The following is a 22,583-nucleotide window of genomic DNA, read 5'->3' as shown; positions in this document are numbered from 1 at the left end:
TTCGGTATGTTAAAATTCAGGAAAATAAATTAAAATGAGCTTCAGCTAGCTTCAGCTATGGGAAAGGCTGAACTGCATTGGCAAAGGACTTCTACACTGTGCCCAAAATAGCTGATCTTTGGAGAACTTGACCATGGCCAGATCAGTTCAGGAGACATCTGGTATTTAAACCTATGTTTATTTTCAGAAAATAAACAGATGTTTATTCTCAGAAAATTGCCAGCTTGTCCCATGTCATGCCTGTTACCTCTCATATCTGAGATAGCATTCCTCCACAGAACCTGACCCTTCATGAAGTTCTTTGAAATCAGTATGATTTAAGCACAACCTTAAACTGAGCATGTGCATGCACTTTCCCATGTCTGCCAACACTGATGTTCCCTGTCCCCAGTACTACTCCCCCTAACCAAAGGAAAGCAACTGTTGACTCTAGGTGGAAGAGAAAAGGAGAAAGCTACAAACTCAAATGATGAGACTAAACTGTGTCATCAGATGAAGTAGTTCTTAAGAGCACCAAACTGAAATAAAAGCCAATGGATGACTAAGTATGGGAAAGAATAGGAAACAAGCAGTAAGGGGCTTTTTAGTAGCTTTTATCCCTGTATCACTCAAAACCTTCACCTACTGCTGAGGAGCACGAGGTGCTGCTTGGTTGCTATTTAACATCCATGGGCAGCTACCCACTATTTTGGGTCCTGGAGGAACTGGTCTTGCTAGTGAAGGTCACAAGGTGTGAGTGAAGGTGTTTTATTGAACATTGTTCAATAATACCAAACTGAAGACTGATGTGTTTCTTCTCAGAGGACAGGTAGGTGCAGGTTTTAGGCTTTTTGTTGTTTTGGGAGTATTTTATGCCTTTTCGGTTCAAGGCTGGGTGGTGATATTTGAGTACAGAGCAGGGAAAATCAGGCTACTTGCCTAAATAACTGTATTAAAAAAAATTGTTAAATTTGAGAGTTAGGTACTGAAGGGAGACTTTATTTAACAATAAATAAATAAATGAAAGGGAAAGAATTCTTGTGGAAGGCAAGAGCTCCCTGAAGAACAGTATGAATATTTATTCCCTAGAGTATCCATATTGCAAGACTCCCTACAGCCAGTATGCAAAACTCTATCTGCTACTATTATTAGTCAAACAATAGACTAATGTGGAACAATTAACAGTGTTTGCAGATAATTTGGGACTGGAGAAAAAAAAAGGAAAAAAGGGTTTTCTCATTTTAGTTTTTTTTTTGGCATCTAAGTAGAGACTAAAATTAATTCTGATTAATTAAACTGGCCAATTATAAAGCACTCTTTTAAGAAAAAAAAAAAAAATCAGCAAGGCAGCTACCTACTGAGGCTGTGGTGTGCCTTGCCCAGAGCAGTACATCCCTGTGGCAAGGAGCATGGCTTGTAGGTTGGAAACTCTTTATCCTGTGGCCTAGCTATGTGGTTGACTCCCAGGGTGTGATGTGGAAACTGGACTAAAATCAGTTTTTCTACAGTAACCCTTTTAAAAAAGATGCTTGGGAGAAGCTGCAGCTGGCTGCTTGCAATGGTATGGTGTGACAGAGGGATGGGAGCAGGGATTGTCTGGCCTGGCTTTGTTCAGTTCTGAGCAATTCCACTTTGCCTCCATTTATTTCAGGATGTAAATTAAGAAAAATGAGTTCAGCTTCCAGGTTACTGACACTCATTCAGTTATTCAGTCTGGCATTCAGCCACTTTGGTTGTTTACATTTGATGCCTCTTATAAATACAGCATTTCTGATTAAGAAGAAATTTTTTCTAAAGGTTTACTTAATTTTTCACTTCAAAGTCAATCTTTAAAAACCTCTCTGCTATTATCAAGCCTGCAATGGTTTCATCCTAATCCCTCTTATGCTCTCCATTCTTATCCTTTGCTGAGGGAAAACGATAAAAAAAAATTTTCTGACACAGAACTCGGATCCAGCTCTGAAAGATAAGCTGTTTCAAAATAAAATGATGAATTTCAATTTCAAGCATTGGTTAATATTGCCATTTTTATAGATATTTTTCCTACTGTAGATTGAACAAAGCATACTAGCTAAAAGGCCTCCTCCTGATATAGTATTGTTTTTTACTTTTTTTTAAGGCTACTCCATTCTAAATTTCCACTCTTAAGTATTGTCTTTCTTCAGTAGCTAGTCTCTAAAGATCAAAAACAACTTTATAATTTTAATTAAATCAAAATTAGGTCTCCACAAGTTCTCAGTGACTGAGAATGCTGTAAGCGAACTTTGGTGTAAGGTTGCTAGATGTTTGCCTTCATAAGACTTTTTTAAGATGCTTAGAAGTTTGCCAGTTTTATCTACTGGTGTTCAGATTTTCCTCTGTCAGCTCTCTGCATTAGACAGCCTCATAGGAAGGCTGAAGGAGGATGCATGTGTGGCTTTGAACACTTGACTTTGCAAGTCCAAGTCCTCTAATGCAATTTTCATTGGGTTAATGGATGTATATGCTTCCATTTATGATCTTAAAATATCTGTCCAAGGCTTTAGAAGGAACTGTCTGCTCTAATGCAATGAACTGGTCCTGTGTGAGTCTTTGGGCACGACCTAGGATGGTTCCACTAGAGTCAACAGTGGGGGCAGTGTCACCAGCTGAGAATCCTCGAATCAAAAGCTCAGAAAAGAGATTTAAAAATACTGTATGTGCATAATGCAGATTCAGTTAGGTACATGTGCTTTGAAGGGAACTAGAGGGGGAAGGGTCCTGTCTGCTTATGCTATGCTGTGGCTATTTTGCTCCGCTTCTATGGTGAAACAAAGCATCTGTGATAGCGTACAAGCCACCACACAGCAGAGAGCTGTGCATGTGGAATAGGATGGGCTCATTAATACAAAATACTGTGTTCCCTGCTATTGCCTGCATCTGAATAGCAGCAGGGGAATATTAACCCAGGGAGTGGCAGCTCAGGTGACTTCAACTTTCCGTCCCTTCCTGTTTCTCTTTTCCTTGCTGGACATTAATCTGAAATTAGTGTCTGCAAATAATCTGTGGACAAACAGCTGCCTTTATACTACTTGTGTCTTACTCAGGGGAGACCCAGCTGTGCGGAGTCCTCTTGGAGTCCTCCTTCCACCTATTCAGATGGCAGCGAGACCCTGCCAAGCCATTAGCTGTCCATTAATTCCATTGGGGTTGGGGATTGCGGCCATTGGATCCCGCTTGCTTTCTGCAGTGGCTGGGAGCGTGCTTCTCACAGCTTGGTTTTGAGCTACAACCATCAAATCGCTTCCATTAGCTGATCTCCAGCTGCAAAATGTAGCATGCATGTGGTGCCATGTCACAGATACAAGCAGTAAATAGGGTGGGTGTTAGCTTCCAGGACTGAAAACTCTTCTTCAAATTTAAGGCACAGCACCGACAAACAGCAACAAGTATGTGTGTGTGTAGAAAGCCTGTGAAGTCCTTTGTTGCTGAAATTTGCTCTAGTGAATACAGTGCAGTTAGCCTATTGTATAGCTCAATGGGAGCTATCCCTGTCCCACAAAACCTTTCAAGCTTCCAAAATGTTCCTGCATTAGAGCAAATAAGGGGACTTTATCAGGGTTTTGGGGATTACTAATGCTGAGGAGGGTATAAAGATCAAACCTCAGAGCCCAAGAAAAGCAGATACTTGTTTATTTTGATGTGACACCTACGATCAAGTACAATTCTGACCTTGTTGGCCAGGAACTTGGATGTGGGTGATGCAAAGTGCCTGCTGCAGGCACTGTTGGCTGGCTTTGCTGGGGCAGGGCCTGCTGGCTGCAGCTTTTCCCCTGCTACTTGAATGACTTGGTGTTCACCAAAATCAAGTCCATGGAGTTTGAGTGTCAGTAGTCAGGACTTTCAGCTTTGGCTATGGGAAATTAAGTTTTAAGTCCCTGAGTTAATGAGGGCTTTATTACATCTACCATGTGGAACTGCTGCAATGGGAGATATTGAGCGCTGTATGGCAGGGGCTTATGTGAGCACGTCCCATATTTACAAGTGTCTTTCTTCATCCAACTCTTGGACAGTTTGTGCTGTACATTCCCAGTTTTGATCAGAAATTTCATCCTGGACCGGAGGCATCTTTTCTCAAGCAAATCTTGTCAGAATTGATATGCTCCCATCATTTAGATGAATTTTAAGTGTCTGAGGCTTTTTAGAAAGCGTCATCAAAAATTTCCCAGCTCGATGTTAATGAGAGCTGAATTGCTGTTCTCAAAGCGTAAAATTGGCAATGATATCTTAAGCCTGGGAGTGATACACATGTAGCAAGAGAAAATGGGGGGCCTGTTTAGTTTGAGAGAGATGGCATGTTTCAGAGCATCAACATGTTTTGCTAACATCTTGCACTTATCTCCTTATTCATTAATGGCACAATGAGGTGCATTTCCAAGTCAGATGCCCTTTCTATTCTTTGGTGTTAAATCTATCAGTTCCCTTCCATCTCTGCAATGCTTTGTATTTTCCAATAACCTTTGGAAAGCATTTGCTTCCATTTTAGTCACTGGAGACAAAATGATATCCTAGCATTCCAAATGGTGAGCAGAAAAGAGGTCAGTCTTTCTTCCTCCCTTCCCTTCTATGTGCTCTGTTCCTTCATTATTCCACAGTGCATGGGAAGTCATCTCTTTACACGATTGACCTGCCTGGATTTGATTACAGCACACAGCTAACCTTTTCCCAATCTGGTTGTGTCATACAAGAAAAGGGTTGAAGGCTGTTGCCATGGTATTAAGGTATCTCTTGAGAAAGAAAGGGGAAAAAAGAGAGAGGAAATGATGCTTCTTTACTTCCTAGCTAAATATAAACAAGAAACACAGGCACATGTTTTTGTTTTGGAAGAGCCTTCAGCTTCTTATCCAGGCTCATCTATCAATGCATTTCCTAGAGAAGGGAAGGAGGAATTGTCTGCTTTGCAGATCAGTGTCTATTCAGTGGCTGGGGAAGCAGAGGGAGATGACAATTGGGGGGGGGGGAATAAATCAGTCTTGCCACCATTCATGATTTATTCATGAGACACGTGAGTTTTGCATTTAAATGTGACATTCTCGTGATCTCAATATTGTATATGCAAATCTAAAGATTTCTGCATCTCTTCACATGCCCAGCTTAAGTCTCTTCTCAGATGCACAGTTCTGTAAATGCAAAACTGGCAGGGTTTGTATAGCTTCTGGTTACTCCCTGTTTATTCCGTGACTTGAAGATTGTAAGCAACACTGAACTGCTCTTAATATCAGAGGTATAACTTGAGTATCATTTTTTTCTTAATGATAACTTCCTGACTGTGAGAGTTCACTATCTGTAGCTTTACTAATGATTCAGTTTTCTGAGATCTCATCTTGCCCAAGCATTTGTCTATTGAGACACCCAGGTGTCACTCAGGACAGCATATTGGGATTAAAACAGTAAATGCTGTGCAGCTCTGAACAAAGATTTCTACACACTGAGCCATGCCTCTTTCAACACTTCCAACCTAAATGTTTAAGCTGTCCCTCAAAAAAGGAGGGAAATAATTTCTGCTGATTTGCAGGCTTTAAATTAAAATGTAAAGATGTGGTTATTTATGTTCAAAACAACCCAAATAACCTGATCTGGAGAGTACAAACATCCCACAGCAGTCATACTGAATTCGGAGAGGCAGACCAAAAGGCTTTACCAAGCCTGAGATTTTGTCACTAGCTATGAGTCCCACTTCTGGGCCACTCAGCAAAAGGAGAAGTGTGAAGACATGACTTTGCAAAGTAATGCAAACTCCGCTCTCAGTTAAACCAATATATACAGACTCATGCACAGGCGAGACCTTTGGCCCAGCATTTGTAAAAGTGGATTGTGCAGGCAAAACACTGCTCTTCAGGCTTTGCCTGATCTGTGTGGCTGGAATGCAGCTTCTTGAATTACAGGCTCTTGTTGCTACTTAGCAAATAAATCTAGGAATAATTTTTATACGTTATCAGGTCAGGTCTCAGCAGCAAAATACAAATATTCCTCAAATACCTTATTGACAAACAGCCAAATTCGGCAATAATAAGAATATTATCTGTAGTTTTTATAGCACTTATCCACATCTAACACTTAGCTCCTGTTTTCTTATCAGCTTTGACCTAGATTCACTGAAGTTGAGACTAGAGTTCACCTTCTGTGGTCAGGGCCCCATATCTACAATATTCCTGTGGATGGGTTCCATGATTCTAAAACCATCTTGTTTCCTAAATATTTTGTATCTATCTAGCTTAGTATCCTGTCTCCAACAGTGACAACCACTGACCGCTTGAGGAGAGTGTAAAAGAAACAAAGCATGCACAAAATGACACTTCCCCAGGATAGAGCCTCAGATTTGGCAAACACAAATGTAGAGACTTCCTGATCTGAAGGCTGGGCTCAGGTCATCACAACTAATTGCTTTTGAGAACATGTCCCTTTTAAACCTGCTTCTACATTTGGCTTCCACAGCATCCTAGGGCAGTGAGTTCCACAATTTAATTTTCTGTGGTTTGGAAAAGTATCATCTTTTGGATAATTTCATTCAGGTCCCTGTGGTTTTCCCATTACAAGACATAATAAATGGTTGTCCCTGAGCATCTTCCTCTGTGCTGCTCATGATTTTAGAGACCTCCATCACAATTTCCTCCATAGTCTCTCTTTTCAAGCCAAAACTCTCATGTTTTTTATGTAGCCTGTTAGTGGCTCCTCCTGTGGAAGCAGCTCACAACTCTGATAATCCTTTAAATCTGTTTTTCTAAATTTTATACATCTCCTATATCCTCTCTGGGAGGAGGACATTAGGACTGCTTTCAATATTTAAGAAGATGGCACATCAAGAATTTATACCCAGGCAAAATGACATTTTCTGTTTTGGTCTTTATTTCTCATCTGATAGTTGCTGACAGTCTCTTTTTGTTCTTGGCCATCTCTGAGCACTGAGCTCATGTTTTCAAAGAACTACCTGCGTGGCTCACATCTTTCCTGAGTGATAAACATTACTTTAGAGCTGTTGCTGTGCATGTCGGGCTGGTGTTGCTGCTCTCTCATTTGCAATAATTAGCATTTCTTGCCACTAAATTCCATCTGCCATTGTATCCTCCGCAGGTTTTTTTGGGTGGTTGTTCCACAAGACTTAGGTCAGCTTTGCCGATGGAGGCAAAGAAATTAACTTGCTGCGTTTAGCTCTAGTTGTGGCCATTGTGAATGCTTTCTATCACCTGCAAAAGTTCCTGTCAGGTTAACGGCCGCCTTTTCCAGATAGCGGCCGAACACGCAGAGCCATGCAGGTCCCAGCCTGTTCCCCTGTGGGGCTCCGCTGGCCCAGGTGAGACCATCCAGTTACTTCTGCCCTTGGTTTCCCATCCCACAGCCAATTACCAAACTCTACAAGGGAACCTTCTCTATTCCAGGACAGTGGCTCCAAGCCTGCAGCTCTGCATGTTTGTCACTCCAGTGATTTCAGAAGCTTGCATTCAGATGAAAGACAACGAAAGATTAGTAGCCCCCCCCCCCAAAAAAAAGCTTGCTGAAATGAAATATTAAATACTTCACAGATGGTTTTCTACTGTTCTTGCATCCTCTTTTGCCATGTCTTCAGCATGTTGAAAAGTTGGTACTGATATAGGCACCTGACCAAGCCAAGGGAAAGAAACTCTCACAGGGGTTGTACCATAGTTGAAGGAGGTGTTGTCAGCTCATTTTGGCCCTATTGCAAAATCTGAGAGGAACAAACACTTTCTTGCAGAAAAAATAGAGCAAGCATACTAAATTCAGAGAAGACTAAGCTGTTGGATTTTCTTTGTTTGTTGGTTTTGAATATGGGTTTAGTGGCCAGTGTTCGCAGCCACATTCATTAGCACTGAAGTGATGCACTTGCTCTCGCACAGAGCAGCAGAGCTGCAGCCCTCCCCTGTATTTTAGGAAAGCAGGAACCTCTATACTGAAGGGTACTTGGAAATACTAAAATGTGCATTAGAAAACAGACTAAGCGAAGTGGGTGCCATTAGAAAACAGACTAAGCGAAATGGGTGCTCTGGAAACCCAGTCCATGATTTCACTGCTAAAATTTCATTCTTCGGTAGTATATGGAGGAGGCTTCTCAGCGCCTTCCGGCTTCCACAGACCTCAGGCATTGCAGCTCTGCCTCTGAATCCAGCACCATTAGATGCTTTTTGGGCTGCACTTCTGAAGAAAAGGGAAAGAGGAACAAACAGAGCTAGTGCATGTGCATGGACCTGATCTCCAATTGTGCTGTGTGAGGAGGTTTTGCCCTGTTAAAGTCTGCTCATGCATCCATTCACATTGAGCAAGCAAGGAACGGGCTCACTTGCAGACCCTGGTCTGGGAATGTGGCCCCTGTGAATGTAATCAATGTTGCACAGAGCTGCTGAAACCAAAAACAAAGCCAGAATGGATCATTGTGCTAAATTTGGGTTCTTCATTGTTCATGGAATTACATCAGTGTTTTCTTTAGTTGCACAGTCAGCTGGCAAAGTTTTGTTTGAAATCTCGAGACTCCCTCCTTCAGGGAAAATGTGAACTTCTGGGAGATGTGGACTCTGTTTGGCTTCGCTGTGGCTTGTCTGCTGTATCTGGGGATGGAGGTGGGGCAGTCGGGTGTGCTGGAGGGAACAGCCACCTCTGGGTCCAAGGGCAATAGCAGCAATGCTTCCACAGGGAAAACAGGTTTTTTGTTTGTTTGTTTTTCTAGTTTTTTTTTTTTTAAATACGTGTCAAAGTTATTTTATCTGCTTCAAAATAATTAGCAGTTAAAACTTTACTTTGTAGGGAGTCCATCTCTGAAGCTCGTGACCATAATGAAGTATTGTGTTTAGCTGGTGTTTTATTAAAGTAGTCCCACATAGTGAAATCTTGCTTTCTTCTAAGGGTCCTTGAACAGGGCAAGCAGTGATGGGTGCAGCCAGGCCAGGGTGCTTCTCTTTGCCACAAACAGCCCAGAGCCTTGTTCTCCTCCCCAATGCGATGGTGAATTAACTGTTCCGTTGGGGTAATGTGGTATCCCCTTAAATTCTCCCTAGAAAATCAGGTTGGGGTAAATCCTTCCTTCCAACTGTATTTGCATACCAAGCCCTACAGCTGCTGCAGGAGAAGGAGGTAACAGATTTGCAGATCCTCAGGCCAAGTCAGGTTTGGGTTTGGCTGATATGTACCTATGCACATCAGCAAGCACATGCATGCTGCAGAATGGGAGTAATTGCTCCCTAGTTAAATTTAAATCTGACTTCCCTTTAAAAGTCTTCCCCCCACCCCCTTCTCCCCATCATCCACAGTCTAACTTTTCCCTGGAAACCATCTCTCCTGACATCTCCCATGCTGTGTTGCAGTGCAAACTCCTCTAGAAAGTTGAAGTCAGCAAAGGAGCTGTAGGGTGATGGTGACTGACTACTTAAATTTTTTTTTTTTTTTTTTTTTTGATGTAGAGCATGTACCGAATGGCTCAGTCTGTGTAGCCCATGCTGATTTTTGTGGTGTTTGTCTTACTCAGGATCAGGGTCTTCTGGGCACTTTACCTCTGCACAGTATAAGAAAAAATAAAATAAAAAATAGTGAGGAAAATGCCAGAGCTTTGGATGAAATATATTAATAGTTAAAGCAAAGCTCGGAAGAAGTCATTCAAGTTTTTGAATTGGCTGGCAGAACCTAGAAAACCTTAAACAAATAAAGATTTGCCAGGTGTTATGATACTTGTTGCTTGTATTAAAGTTCCAGATTTGATTTATTATAAGAGGAAGGGGAAGTGTCTTGCAGCTTAGCCAGCTTTTCTCCATGGCTGTACAACTTCTGGGCTCAAGACCAGAGGCAAAGTGGAGGCAGGAATGAGAGGAATTATGGAAAAAGGATGTTGGGGGCTCTCAGGGCAGAGGTGGGGGAAAGGGAAGAAGAACGGGATGAGCCTAGGAAGAAAGAGGAGCATAATTACAATTTGGGGTATTTTAACCAGCATCTCTGGGGCTAAGAACCAATGTCTACAGCCTGGCCTGGTGGCTGGGCCAGAAGCAATCAGGGTACATCTGAGGACAGTGACAGGATGGAGGTACTATTTTGGTGAAAAGTGGATTTATTAAAGAGCAAAACAGTATTTGTTAATTTTTACTAATTCTGCACATAGTTTCTGCAAGAGGGAGAGCAGCGCGGGGGAAACAGTTTGAAAATGTTCATAACATCTCACATCAGCATTTTCAAATGACATGTTTTCTTTTTGAAGGAGAGTCTCTGTTTCCTGACTGATGTAAATCTCTCAAGAAACAGAGCGCAGAACGTAACCTGAAACTAAGCTGAAAGGTTTTGTTTCAGATGGAGGTTATTGGGGGGGGGGGGGGGGGGGTTTGCCCATGATAATTCCCCTCCTCCTCCTTGGCATTGCTGGATTCTTCAGCTCCACCACTGAAATGAAAACCCCATCATCTGTTCGGCTGGTAACACACCCCAACTGGTGTTTCCATGGGCAGCCGAGACCGTGGAGGAAGGCTGTTGCAAGCTAGAGGAGTCATTTCCTCGCGTTCAAAGCTTTAGGCTCACAAATGTCTTGGTAATGCTGTTATAAATGCCTAATACTAGCCTGGTGCCAATCCTCTCTTCTCACTTACTCTTCATCCCCACAAGGGCAGCGATAAACCCTCTGAAGAAGCAGGAGTCATCCCAGGTCAGGCTGAAACCACTAGAAACCATCACAGGTAATCTCCAGGTTTACGAACGTTTTTGTTTTTAAAAATGTAACTTTCCATTGTTAGGAAAGGGTAATATTTATAGTGAGTGCAAACTGGGATATAATTCTAGCGTTGATTCTTAAGGCAATGTCATTTTGAGTTCTGCCTGTTCCCTGGTAGGGGTGTAGTGTGTGCTCATGAATATGAAGATGCAAAAATGTTATTAAAGCACAGAACATGCATCTCAGTTCACAGGCTGCCTAGGGAAATTCCCACACTGCCACAAAATGTCTAGCAATCGCATGCTGGGCAAAAGCAGAAACCTAGGCTTGGAAACATTAGAAAAAAATTGTGGCAATGAAACTGAACTAAAATGAGTTTTGACATTTAATCCTAGATCAATTGGCAAATCTCACAATAGATAATTTTTCTCCTCACTTGGGCAAAGCACAGCCACACAGGACTGGTGAAAAAGAATTAATTTCTAAAGATCAGCTGCCAGTCTTTCCACTAGACTGAAGGTAAGTCTAGGAGCTCCCTCACACAGCCAAAATATTGAATAAGTTTAGAGAAAGAAGCCAACTATTCCAAGCTCAGAAGATCATTTATAAGACAAAAATCACTCTCCACTGCATTGAAGAATCTGAGAGATGCTTTCAGAAAGATTAATTTTCTGGGCAGAGGAGGGGGGGACCGTTAGGCTTCACCCCTCAAAATGAAGCAGCAAGATGATTCAATCGTATCGCTCTCAGCGCGGGCCTCCGAGATGTTCATTCAGAAGTGCGGTTATAAAAAATGACTCCGTTACTTTGGGAGGAAGAATACTGAAGAAACTGTTAAACTTGGTCACAGTATGTGACATCCTTGAAATCAAAAGCAATACCTCTTCTGAGCTTCTGCACAGTAAAATTAAAGATACGAAGCCAAATTCATCTCTGGCGTAATACTCCTGCCAGTGGCACCTGGGATTAATTTCTTCCATTACGGAAGTGGCATAAGAACCTGACAAATTGTTTTGCATGTTTTTGTTTCACTTAGTTACAGACACCTGATTCACTAAGAGTCCCACGCAAGAAGGTAGAGTGACTTTCAGCTCTGGCTCCCCAAGGACTGGATGCGGGACTAACCGTGGCCTGCGAGCTGCCCTGACAGCACGGGCAGCCCTGATGACGTTTGCGTGGGTCGAAGGTGGGGGAATCCCTAGGACGCCGATAGAATTTACTGATTTCTTACGTAGAAGTATATTTCCATCAAGTGCTCTGTGATCAAGGAGGAAACGCAGGCTGGGCCATGCCTACCTCGGCAAAGAGTAGGCCTTCAGCTGGTTGGAGGACTTACAGGCTGGGTTTTAGGCTCTTTCCCCATCGGTCAATGGCCAGCTTTGGGCTCGGCACCAGCCTAGTCCATCTGTGCCGCAGGAAACCCATGGTAGTTGCACACCAGCTGCGTTTCTCTCTCTGTCTATGCTGTGCTTGGGTGGTTTGCCCTTGTGTCTTGGGGACAACCTGGTACAGCCTTGTTAGCGTTTCGGAGTGCAGGGACAGATGGGCAGGGAGAGGCCGGTGGCAGTACCCATGCTGCATGGCACGGGCAGTTGGGCATTGCCTCCTTGGACCTCTTGGGTCATCCTGTGCCACCTTCCTAGACTGCACGGAGAAAACTCACTCTCTGTTTGCTCCTGCATGCCTTTTCATCCTCTTTGGGGTAAAACTCGTAAATTCAGAATATGCAAGAGAATGGATTTACACTGCCAGATTGAGGGAACGTGGGCTTGATTTATCTCCAGAAAGCAGGCTCTGGGACACCTGCCGAGGTAAAAGCAAGGAGTAATCCACCACAAACCACAGGGCAAAGCAGGCTCCTGTTGGGATAAGCTCAGGCCATTTCCGCTCCCTGGAGCGCGTTCCTGTTGCTTTTCCATAGCCACTGCTGTCTCGCTGCCCCGAGTCCGCGTGGGCTTGGGCTGCCCCATGGCAGCGCTCGCCACTGGGTGTGCAGGGCAAACTGCTGTATTTTGCTGTCAGACAGCGATACCAGGCCCCAAACAGGCAAATAATTTGTCAGGAGTCTTGTACGAGCTGAGGGCAGACAGGAGCGCAGGGCCCGCGGCGGGGACTCGCGAAGCCAGCGCCCAGCAGCCCGACTCCGACATCTGCCTCTGCTGAGGAGCTGGGCTTCTCTGAAATGGTGAGCGCTGCCTTGGAGGAGGGGGCCGGGGGTTGCTTGGCATTTTGAAAAACCGGGAGCTTCTCTGCGTATGGATTTAAGGAGGTGATGCTAAGGACAAGGCTCTCCCCGCCTTTATTAGCAACAGGGTTTCACCTCAAATGCTGAAACTTCTGGCTAGCTGTAACAATATATATGGTCTTTGAGAAGACAGGTCTGCTAACAAACCATAAAATATCATTTTTCTGCTACATCAAATGACTCCTAAACTTAGACCAGCTCACTGAGGCACTTTGAAATAGAGACTATTGACACAGACCTGGGCTGGCTCTGCAAATTATCAGCTGTCATTTTTTGAGCCCATGTGTTGATGTTGCCCCAAAGAACAGATTTGCTGAGAAGATTCAGAAAGGGGAGGCCTAGCACGAACGACGATGCCTCCGAGCACCGTTACCGTCTCCCCGGGACGACGAGCTGGCTGTCTGGCGCCATCCCTGCCGCGTTCGCGTCTAGAAGACCTGAGCTTCGCCTCTGAGTTCTTTGACATTTTCTGCCAAATCTCTCCATGTAGTGAAACAACTAGGTAATGAGTGCAGCCATGCTGGCAACATATAGCCAGCGTGAAATGTGATAAACTTAAGCTTTGTTAGATTTTTCACTTAATAAAAAAAGGGATCGTATGGATTTCACCTACCTGCAACTACCTTTGGGCAAAACCCTAAAGCCTTCAGTGAGGAATAAGCAAGGAGCTGGGGTCTGATGTCTCAAGGTATTTAAGCACCTCTATCACCTTGAACATGAGAAGAAATTCACTGATGTATTTTACAGTGTTGCGATCTTTTGGATTCAGTGCATTTGTGTTAATGAAGCTTTTTTGGGGAAAAAAGGGTTTGCTCATAAAAATCAGCCAATTCTGTATTTGACTGGAGAGCAGGTTCTTTCACTTGGGCAGAAGAACAATGTAGGTGGATGTGTGAGCATCCTTAATGCTTCTCCGTCGCATTTGAGCTTGGTTTGTTTTGTTATATTTGCGTTTCTGGAATGCTTTATCCTATCAATGACATTAATTACGGAGTAATTGCCTTAGTAGCGTGTAACAACTCTCCTCCTTTTTTAAATAGATTTTCACACAATGTGTAAACTTTGCTGTATATGTGCTACGTTTCCCGTGTCATGAAATAATGTGTAGACAAAATAATGTTTTTCCTGTCAGAAATTCAATGGGCATCTAAAGCAAAGTGACAGGTGGTTAAATAGCTGCATTTAAAGGATGTCAAGAAGATTTTTTGGACAGGTACCAAAACCCGATGCCAAAAAGAAGGCCTAATACCATCTGTTTTGTAAGCAGAGAGATGCAATTTTACATTAGATTTTAAATGACACAAAATGCCAAATGCATAACCTTGATTTGTGGGTCAAATCTAGCTTATCTGGATTGTGGATGTTTTTATTTACCAGCACAGTTCCTGACCCAGAGCCCACTCAGGTAAATGAACACACTTTCAGTCAGACCCATTTTTAGGTAATAAGAAGTTTCTGAGCTGCATTTAATTTTGTTTTGTATTACATGTAAATCCAGATGCAATGTGGATTTAATTAATCCAATTTAATTGCATTTTAATGTACACATTTGCATTGTGTTTATTGGCAATTGGCTTTATCCATTTGTTCAGCATTTTTTATACCCAATGAAACTACTGAATATTTAGAGATCTATATACTTCTGAGCAGAAATGAGAAGTATAGCTCTGAATTAAATAGTATGATTAGGAGTTCTCAGACACAAACTGGGGATAAGACTAAAATGTCAAAACATAGCTGCATAATACAGTGGAAATTTGATATCCGTATTTTAAAATAATCTGTACAGTACTAAATTATTTAAAAAAAAATGTGAGAAGGCATTTTAGATGGTATGTTGAAAATGAAAATATACTTTTATAGCTGAAGACTAGTGGGTGCTGGAAGGCTACTTGTAAACAAATAACGAATCTGATAAATTCAGCCACTCTTTCATACTCCTAAAAAGTGCCTTTGAAATTATGATTACTCAGGTTTGGTCTAATATTTAGAAATGCTCATTGTAGAGTTTCCTCCTCTTTGTGAGGAGTCTGCTTGGCTTAAGTGGGATTGCTGAGAAGATCATACTGTTGTTTCTGTTCCGCTACTAACGTTAGGCATGAAATGTGACTTGTCGTGTTTGTGGTCCTCTTTCAATGAGCTGGCCAACGCAACGGAAAATGCTCTGTGTTTCGTGAGGAGTCACTTAGCTATGAGCTCACTAAAAGAACGGCCCCTTCTCCCCTCTGTTTGCTGGTGCTGGGTTTGGCTCTCATGGGCGTACTGCAGCTCTGGTGGTGTCGCTGGGTTTGCTATTGCTTCAGCCACTGTGGCCTGTCCCTTTCCTCTTTTGATGCTTGGCCCAAACACAAGATCTTTACACTTTTTTTTTTTCTCGTTTCCTGGGGAGCTTTGCTTAATCAAAGGCTGATCTACGGAGCCAAGGGACTCCTTGGAAGGGCGCCTGCTGCAGTGGGTCTCCACCATCTCTCCCTGTCTTCTGTAGTGTCCAGCTCTTCCTGTGGCGGACAAGTCCCAGCTTCACTGGAGCTCAGCTATCACAAGAGGAATGGCTGTGGTATGCCATCAAGGGCAACAGCCCCAAGCCCCAGCCCTGCAGTTGGTTCCTGTGCCTGCAAAGTGTGCATGTGTGTGGTGTCGGGGGGGGTGAGTACCCTCCACCTGCTTGCAGATTTGGCTTTTTTATTCCCCCCCTTCCCTAGATCTCCTTCCAGTGAGAGATCCCATCAAGGATGGTCCTCTGAGGTCTAACAGAGCTTTATTATTCCTGCAAGCTTTGTAGGTGCCAACAGCAGGCCTGTGGGCTGGAGATGATCTCCGCAATACTTTCCACCATTTGGATGCAAGCTTCTCACTTGGCTCGTGGTATCTAATGCAAAGTGAGATAAGTCTCTGGGGCTGGCAGGTAGGACCTGTCTGAACTGGGTATCGCTGGAGCAGAACAAGCATGTTCTCATCACGAAGCTCAGCATCTCCCATTCCCAAAGGTCACTGCTCAGCTGGGGATGCTCAGCCGTCTTTTTCTTAACATTAGCTCAGAGCTTCTGAAGGAGAGCCTGCTTTTTTTCTGACCTACTAGGAAAATGCCTGCCTTCCAAACGGTGAGGTAGTTCTGGAAGAGCTAATACACTCTAAAGCAGAGGGCATGGTATGGAGCAAGGATGCAGGCAGTACAAGCCAAGAACACAAATTGAAAAGTGACAGGCCAGCATCAGTCCATGTTTCTGTGCGTGCCTGATTTCCAAATGCCATGAGACCCATGGAGACAAGCTAGGTGCTGAAAAGTGGGGTTGAAGTAGAACTTAGATACCTGCATTCAAACCCATGCATGGCAAATTCCTTAACTCGGGCAACTGCAACACCCAGTAGCCTAAGCTCATTCAGCAGCTTCTATTTGGATGACAGAGTCCCCCAAAACAAAAACCTTGCTGGGGCACCTCAGCACCCTGCTCTCTCCCAAGCTCTGCTGCAATCCAGACACAAGTGAAACAGTAGGAGCGCATCTGCGGCGTGCACACACGCAGTCTGACACAGCTCAGGAGGCACACTTTGAAATTTTGAAATTCCTTTGAAAGTTGGCCAGTGCTGGTTCTACTAGCTACCTTTTCTCCAACACTTTGCTGGTCACAGCACTCAGCGAAGAAGTGGGAGACCCAGGTGCTGTCTCATCCCCAGACTGCCCCATCCCCAAGAGAAGGTTCTCTGCTCAGGAAAGGTCTGAGTAGGGGACGCTATGCCCCTAAAACCCTGTCTATTTGCAAAGACCAAAGGAGAAAAAAGGCCACAGCTGTATAAGCAAAATACCTAAGTTGGCTTCTCTGGTGAAGCAGTCTCAGAGCTGTGATTTGCAGTCCCCTCAGGGCACTCTGCAACCCCATCCTTCCAGGTAGAAGGTTTGGTGCATCCTGCACCTTCCAAGAAGCTCTATGCTGTTAAGTCTCTCTGCCTTGGAGGGGAGAGGTTGTATAACTCTGGTCCTAGGTAGAGAGGGACACCAAAGTGCTAGACAAAAGCAGGAGTTCAGACAAGTCTGCACTTGCCCTTTTTTTTTATGTTTAAGGGGCAAAGTGGATAAAATATATTGAAACATGGGACAAACTGAGCTAAAGAAGGCACTGGACAAATGGAGAGCCTGGGCTGGTGCCTCCACTGCAGTGAGCTGTGCAGGTGCACAGGTAGGGTGCTGCAGGGGCTGGAGGCAGCTCAGAGGACTTTTCTCAAGGGCCTGGTCAAGGCAGTCCAGGCTGGGAAGACGATGGTGTCAGGCTGTCTCTTTTGACAGTCTAATGAGTACAAATGCTGAAGACATTCATGAGGTGAGCTGCAAGAATGTCTGTCTGAAGAGCGTTTTCTCTGCCAGCTTCCCTTGGCGCATATCAAAAAAAAGGATTTATGGATATTAATAGGAATAACACTTTGTGATGACTTTTTTTTTTTTTTTTTTTTAAAGATCAGTCTCTGTTTGAGATCTAATGAAGGCAGATGAATGTACAAAGTTTGACAGGGTTGATTGTTGTGAATCTCATGCTCCAGCGATCTGAGAAGACATTAAGAAAACATTATTACATTTTGAAAAGAAGAGCTTTTAAAATGGTTAGAGTGGAACTATTCTGATATCTGTCATTTAAAAGAAATCAGTTTGTATCTGCTGAAGAGATACTGTAAGTTTGGTGATGAAATGTGTTAATTTTTGTAGGAAATAACAGAATTAAATCCTGCTTTAACTGAAAAAGCTAATTCAGCCTTAACTGTAAAGCTGCTAGCAATGTCTCCACAATATAAGAAATATAATAATTATGATAATTAATAAAGATAATAATATAGTAAAACCTTGCTAATTCATACTAATGACTCAGAGGCTGCTTACTAATTACTGAATTTTGTGGATAAACAAGCCAGAATAATGCAGCATAAAATACACTTTGTTCCATTATTTTGACAACTCTAGTTTAGTTTTAATTATTTATACTTCATAATATACTAGTCACTGTACTTAGGAGGATTTTACAGAAATAATGATGCTTTAATAACTTGACATGTCTGCACAGTATCTGCTGAAACAGAGGAAAACCAGCCAGTCCTGGATGTGTGCAAATCAGGAGGAGTGTGGATTAGCAGAACACAGATCAACAACGTTGTAATGCAATATATGATACACTTCTATAACACCTCGGACTGAGATCCCTTGGAGCAGTTCTACCTGGCGGGAACGCCTGCACGCAGGCTGCCTTGGGTGCTAAACGCGGAGTAATCGATGCCGATTCCTCAGAAAATCATACAGTCTGAAAAATAACAAATGTGAAGTAGTTTGGTGCCCAAATCAATCTTTATCCTTGGATCAATTTTTTTTCCCACCATCACAAGGGCTAAAAGCTTGATTTTAATTTCAATGAGAGCTACAATTTTTACATAATCACTTGATTCTTAGAGCTGGCATTCAAAAAAAAAAAAGCCCTCTTCCCCTCCCCCCACCCCTTCCAATTTTGGAAGGAGTTGGCAACGCTGTTGCAATGAAAGAAGCTTGTTGGAGAATTAAATATTTGCATAACACAATTTTCCAGCTACAGCGTAAGGCTATAGCGAGTCCTGTTGGGGTGCATGCTGCAATGGTGTCTTTACAGTCATGCTGTTTTAAAAAGAAAAAAAAAAGTCATTTTCATCAGAGATTTGCTGGCAAATGGAATTTATTGGCCTTGTCCTAGCTGTCTGTGAGCATATGGGCTGGTTATTGCACCTCGCTATAGCTGGGAATAGAATAACATCCTGCAAAATTGCTCCATGCAACTGCGTGTGCCTCTGGGCTGGTCTCCTCAGGGGCCCGCTGGGAGACAAGTTTCCAGGCCGAGAGGGGAGCTCCAGCTCCCGCCTAACAGCCTGCGAGCTCAGGCGCAGGCTTGCGGACGCTTGGCGCCCGTGGTCCAGCTCTAGGTGTCACGTCACTAACCTGTGTTCCCCCCGGGCGTCACGCGGGGTTGGGGGTGGTGACACCAGGGTGGCAGTGGTGGGACCAGACATTGGGAGAAAACAGAAAGAAACAAGGAAGCAGCGGTATACAACCGATACTGGAGCGGAGGAGAAAAGGCAAATAGCACAGAAGGAAAATATGATGAGGCCAACATGAAAAGGACCAGGAACAGAAGCAGGAGATCAAATGGGCCCGCAGCACGGAGGTAGTGGCTGATGTTTCAGATGCAGGGTAAGGGTGAATGAGTGGCAGCTGCTAAACTGGAGGAATCCTGCATGTCCACCAGGCAGGGCCCAGTCTGTCTTGCCCACATCAGGCTCCCTCTCACCTGCTGGACCTTCAGTGCAAGCTGGCCCTGCAAGCCATCACCCAGCTGGTCCTTGTGATAAACCAGGGGTGTGGGGAATGGCAGGGGGCAGCTGTGCCACCTTTCCAGCGGTGGTGTCTTTACAGACAGCCATGTCTAGAAACCAGTGCAGCACGGGTGACTGGAGTGCAGGATCTCTGCTGGTGATAGCATCTCCATCGACTTCCTGGTGAGCAGGAAGTCAACTACAGAGGTATGGGCGGTCTTTTCTCTTCTGGATGGGAGAGAGCAGAAAGAGGTGCAGACCTTTCACAAGTAACCTCTCAGCGGTGGGGTCCTACGAGGCGGCTGAGCTTGGGGGGAGCTGGGCTGCCGCTCGCCTGCGGGCAGTGAGGGCGAATTAGCGGGAAGGAAAACATCCCTTTCTGGGGGTGGACATCAGAGCCTGCAGAGAAACAAGAGCTGTGAAGCCTTCCCGTGGACTGGGGCTGGAGGAGAGCGAAGCGGGGCTGGGCCTTTGGGTGAGGGCTGGGGAGAGGGACGCAACGGGGGGCTTGGGGGCACGGAGGTCGCGCCGGGGGCTGGACCTCCCGTTTGCCTCGTCCGCGGGAAGGACGAGCAGGAGGAGGCTGTCGCAGCCCCCCTGCCTGCCTCCCGGCTGCGGGCCTGGCCGGGGAGCCGCGCGGGGAGGCCCGGGGGCGTCGCGGCTCCCCTTCCTCGAGGGCCGGGGGGCTCCGGGCTGCTCCTCCGCGGCTGCCGGGGCGGCGGGCGGAGGCCTCGCGCCGCGGCCCGGGGGGCGGCCCGGGCCCGGCCGCCGGGGGGAGCCGCCGCCGCCGCCGCCGCCGCGAACAATAGCGGCCCCGGCGCGGGGCGGCGCGGAGCGGGGCGGGCCGGGCCGCCGCCGCCCCCCCGCGCCGCCCGCCCTCTCCCCGCCCCCCGCGCCGCCCGCCCCGCGCCAGAGGCACCGCCGCCGCCGCAGCCGGGTCCATGCCCGCTGGAGCCCCCGCCTGCCGCCGCCCGCAGCCCCGGCATGGACGTTAGGTTTTACCCCTCCGCCCCCACGGCCGTGGGCTCCCTGCCCGGCGCCGACCCCACTTGCCTCGGCCCCCTGGATTATTACCACTGCAACAAGGTAACGGCGCGGCGGGGCGCGGTGGGGGGCTGCGCCCCGGCCCGGGCTGCGTCCCACGGAGCGCGTCGAACTTCTCCGCGGGTGGGAGGAAAGTGTTAACGCGGCGGCTCCCCGCGGCCTGCGCGAGGGAATTTCGAAAGTGGCGTGGGAGCGGCGCGGCGGGCGCCGTCGGGGCCGCGCCGCCCGCAGCGGGGCCCGGCCCGGCCCGGCCCGGTGCTCCCGGCCCGGCCCGCCGCGCTCGCCGGCAGGCCGAGGGCAGGGCAGCGGAGCCGCCGGGGTCGGGAGGCGGCCGGGTCTGAAGCGCCGCTCTTCTGGGCTTGACAGTGGTTCGGGCTGGAAAAGGTGCAGCCTGGGAGAGAAATGCTCTAGGGTGAGTATGTATCTCTGGAAGATTTTTTTATTTTTTTTGCTTTTCTTTATGTAATGTTTTGCCTGGAGCGATTTACGTGTGTTTTGTTGTTGTTGTCGGTACTTTTCTGTTTTCTCCTCGTTTTCTTTTCCCCTTCCTAGCGAGGCAGAGCCGCCCTGGTGGTGCTGCTGCCGCCGGCAGCTGCTGGGCCGGGGTCGCTGGTGCCCGTCCGGGGGCTGCGGGCTCTGCCCTCGCTCGTCGGTACCCCGCTGCCTTCGCACCCCGCAACGCAGTTACTCCTGTTAAGTGCAGCCCGCGCAGGCAGGTTTTGTGCGTTTCCTAACAACTACAGCACGGCGTGGAAAGCTTCCTAACCTAGATTCCCCGCTTGCCGCAGCTGCGAGGAAAAGCACCCTTTCCTGTAAGGAGAGGGGAGCGTGCAGGGTGACGGAGGCGCTTTAGGAAACGTCCTTCCTCTGAGCGAAGCAGAAGTGAAGGAGATAGATGCTGTACTTCGGGGAGAAATACTTCTCTTCGAGTATCACCTGCTTCACGGTTAGGCAAATAGCACCGATGTTTCAGCAGCAAAGCAATAGGAAGCAGAGCCTTTTAGAGGGAGGGAGAACCACCACTTTATGCTCGTGGCTGGGTCCTGGCGGGTCAAATTCTGGTAATTACATTTAAAAAGTTAATAAAGGGAGAAAATGCTCTCTTGCTTCGGAGCTGCAGCTGAGGATGCCGTCGGCTCGTCTTGCTGTTGTAATACTTCGGGATCAAACTCTGTTTAAAAACAAACAGAAGGCAAGCTGTATGGCTTCGCAGATGTAGTAAATTAATCTTGATCGGTTATACATATTTAAGTATTCCCTGTCATTTGGTTTATTTATATCTCTTTATTAAGCTGTGGCGAATCTAGTAGTTACCATTTATTTTGTGATGCCCGGTTATCTTAAAAGGAAACAATTTAAATTGGAACAATTTGTTCCCTATCCCTGTACTGCTGGTTTCAAATTGTTTTATTAACATTGCTGCTGCTCTTAAAATACTGAATATGCTCTTAAAATATTAATGAACGAGGGCTGAGCCACCTGGGAGCAGATTATCCATGCCACCGAGACGTCAGTTGATAAAGTGCGCGGGAGCTTGAAGTCCAGGAGCACACGATACCACAGAGGCTTGTGGCAGCCCCCAAATCCTGCTGCTTGGAGGAACTTGATCGTACCAAGAAGTTTTTAGCAATTAATATGATCTGCTTTATCTTCCAGTCGTCTTTTGCTCAGAGCCGGGCGTCCAGCGCTGCAGCCGGGGACGCGCTCCGCTCTCCGCGGCGGGAGCACCGGGCTCCTCCCGTGCCTGCTCGGGAGCAGGGGCCTGGCGCCGGCATACCTGCGCCTCCCGCGGTGGCCCCGGCCCGGGGGCCCGTTCCCGTGAGGTCATCCGTGGCCTGAATCCCAGAGATTAGTCCTGGATTAGGCTGTTGCAATTGATCCCGGGCTACTTGTTAGCGCATCTGGCAAGAGGAGCGCGGCGCGCTGCGAGCCGGGGCCGGAGGAAGCCGTCTCTTCCGCGTCTCTAAAGAGCGCGGCACAGTGAAACAAGTGCTGTGTTTGTAGTGCTGGCGCGGGCGCGGGAGGATGGGACACTAGAGGAGCATACAAGGTACTGACCACTGCCACCAGATGCTGCTGTTGTCACTGCTACGGAAGATCTTAAGACAGCAAGGGGAAGAAAGGAAATGACTTACGCTTTTCTGATATTCAGGAATTTTTTTTTCTTCTTTCTTTCTGAGTTATCAAATGCCGCTCGCTTATGCAGAGCGGTGCAAATTTGCCTGTGCGATGAGGCCGCTGGAATGAAGCCAGGTATGAAATAGGTTGACTTGGTTGTGCGGACCGAACGCAGGTATGATGTTCCGACCTGTAGCATCGGACCAGGTCCGGGTGCAGAGGAGG

General features: G+C 46.2%; 1 protein-coding gene across 5 annotated transcripts in view; it reads left to right on the top strand.

Annotated features, from left to right (window-relative positions):
* Positions 1-19,403: 19,403 nt before the first annotated feature.
* TOX2 (TOX high mobility group box family member 2) overlaps positions 19,404-22,583 on the top strand; it is a 166,581-nt gene continuing 163,401 nt past the window's right edge. For 3 of the 5 annotated variants that reach the window (XM_064521389.1, XM_064521386.1, XM_064521385.1), the window contains exon 1: positions 20,089-20,282. In XM_064521389.1, the coding sequence (XP_064377459.1) occupies positions 20,181-20,282 (102 nt within the window). In that variant the 5' untranslated portion in view covers positions 20,089-20,180. Of the gene's footprint in view, positions 19,449-20,088; positions 20,283-20,527; positions 20,653-22,583 lie in introns of those variants that run through there. The other 2 variants (XM_064521388.1, XM_064521387.1) reach the window with 2 other exon arrangements.

Source organism: Dromaius novaehollandiae, chromosome 16 (genome assembly GCF_036370855.1).
Source record: "Dromaius novaehollandiae isolate bDroNov1 chromosome 16, bDroNov1.hap1, whole genome shotgun sequence".
NCBI lineage: Eukaryota > Metazoa > Chordata > Aves > Casuariiformes > Dromaiidae > Dromaius > Dromaius novaehollandiae.
This window is presented reverse-complemented; position numbering and strand designations above follow the sequence as displayed.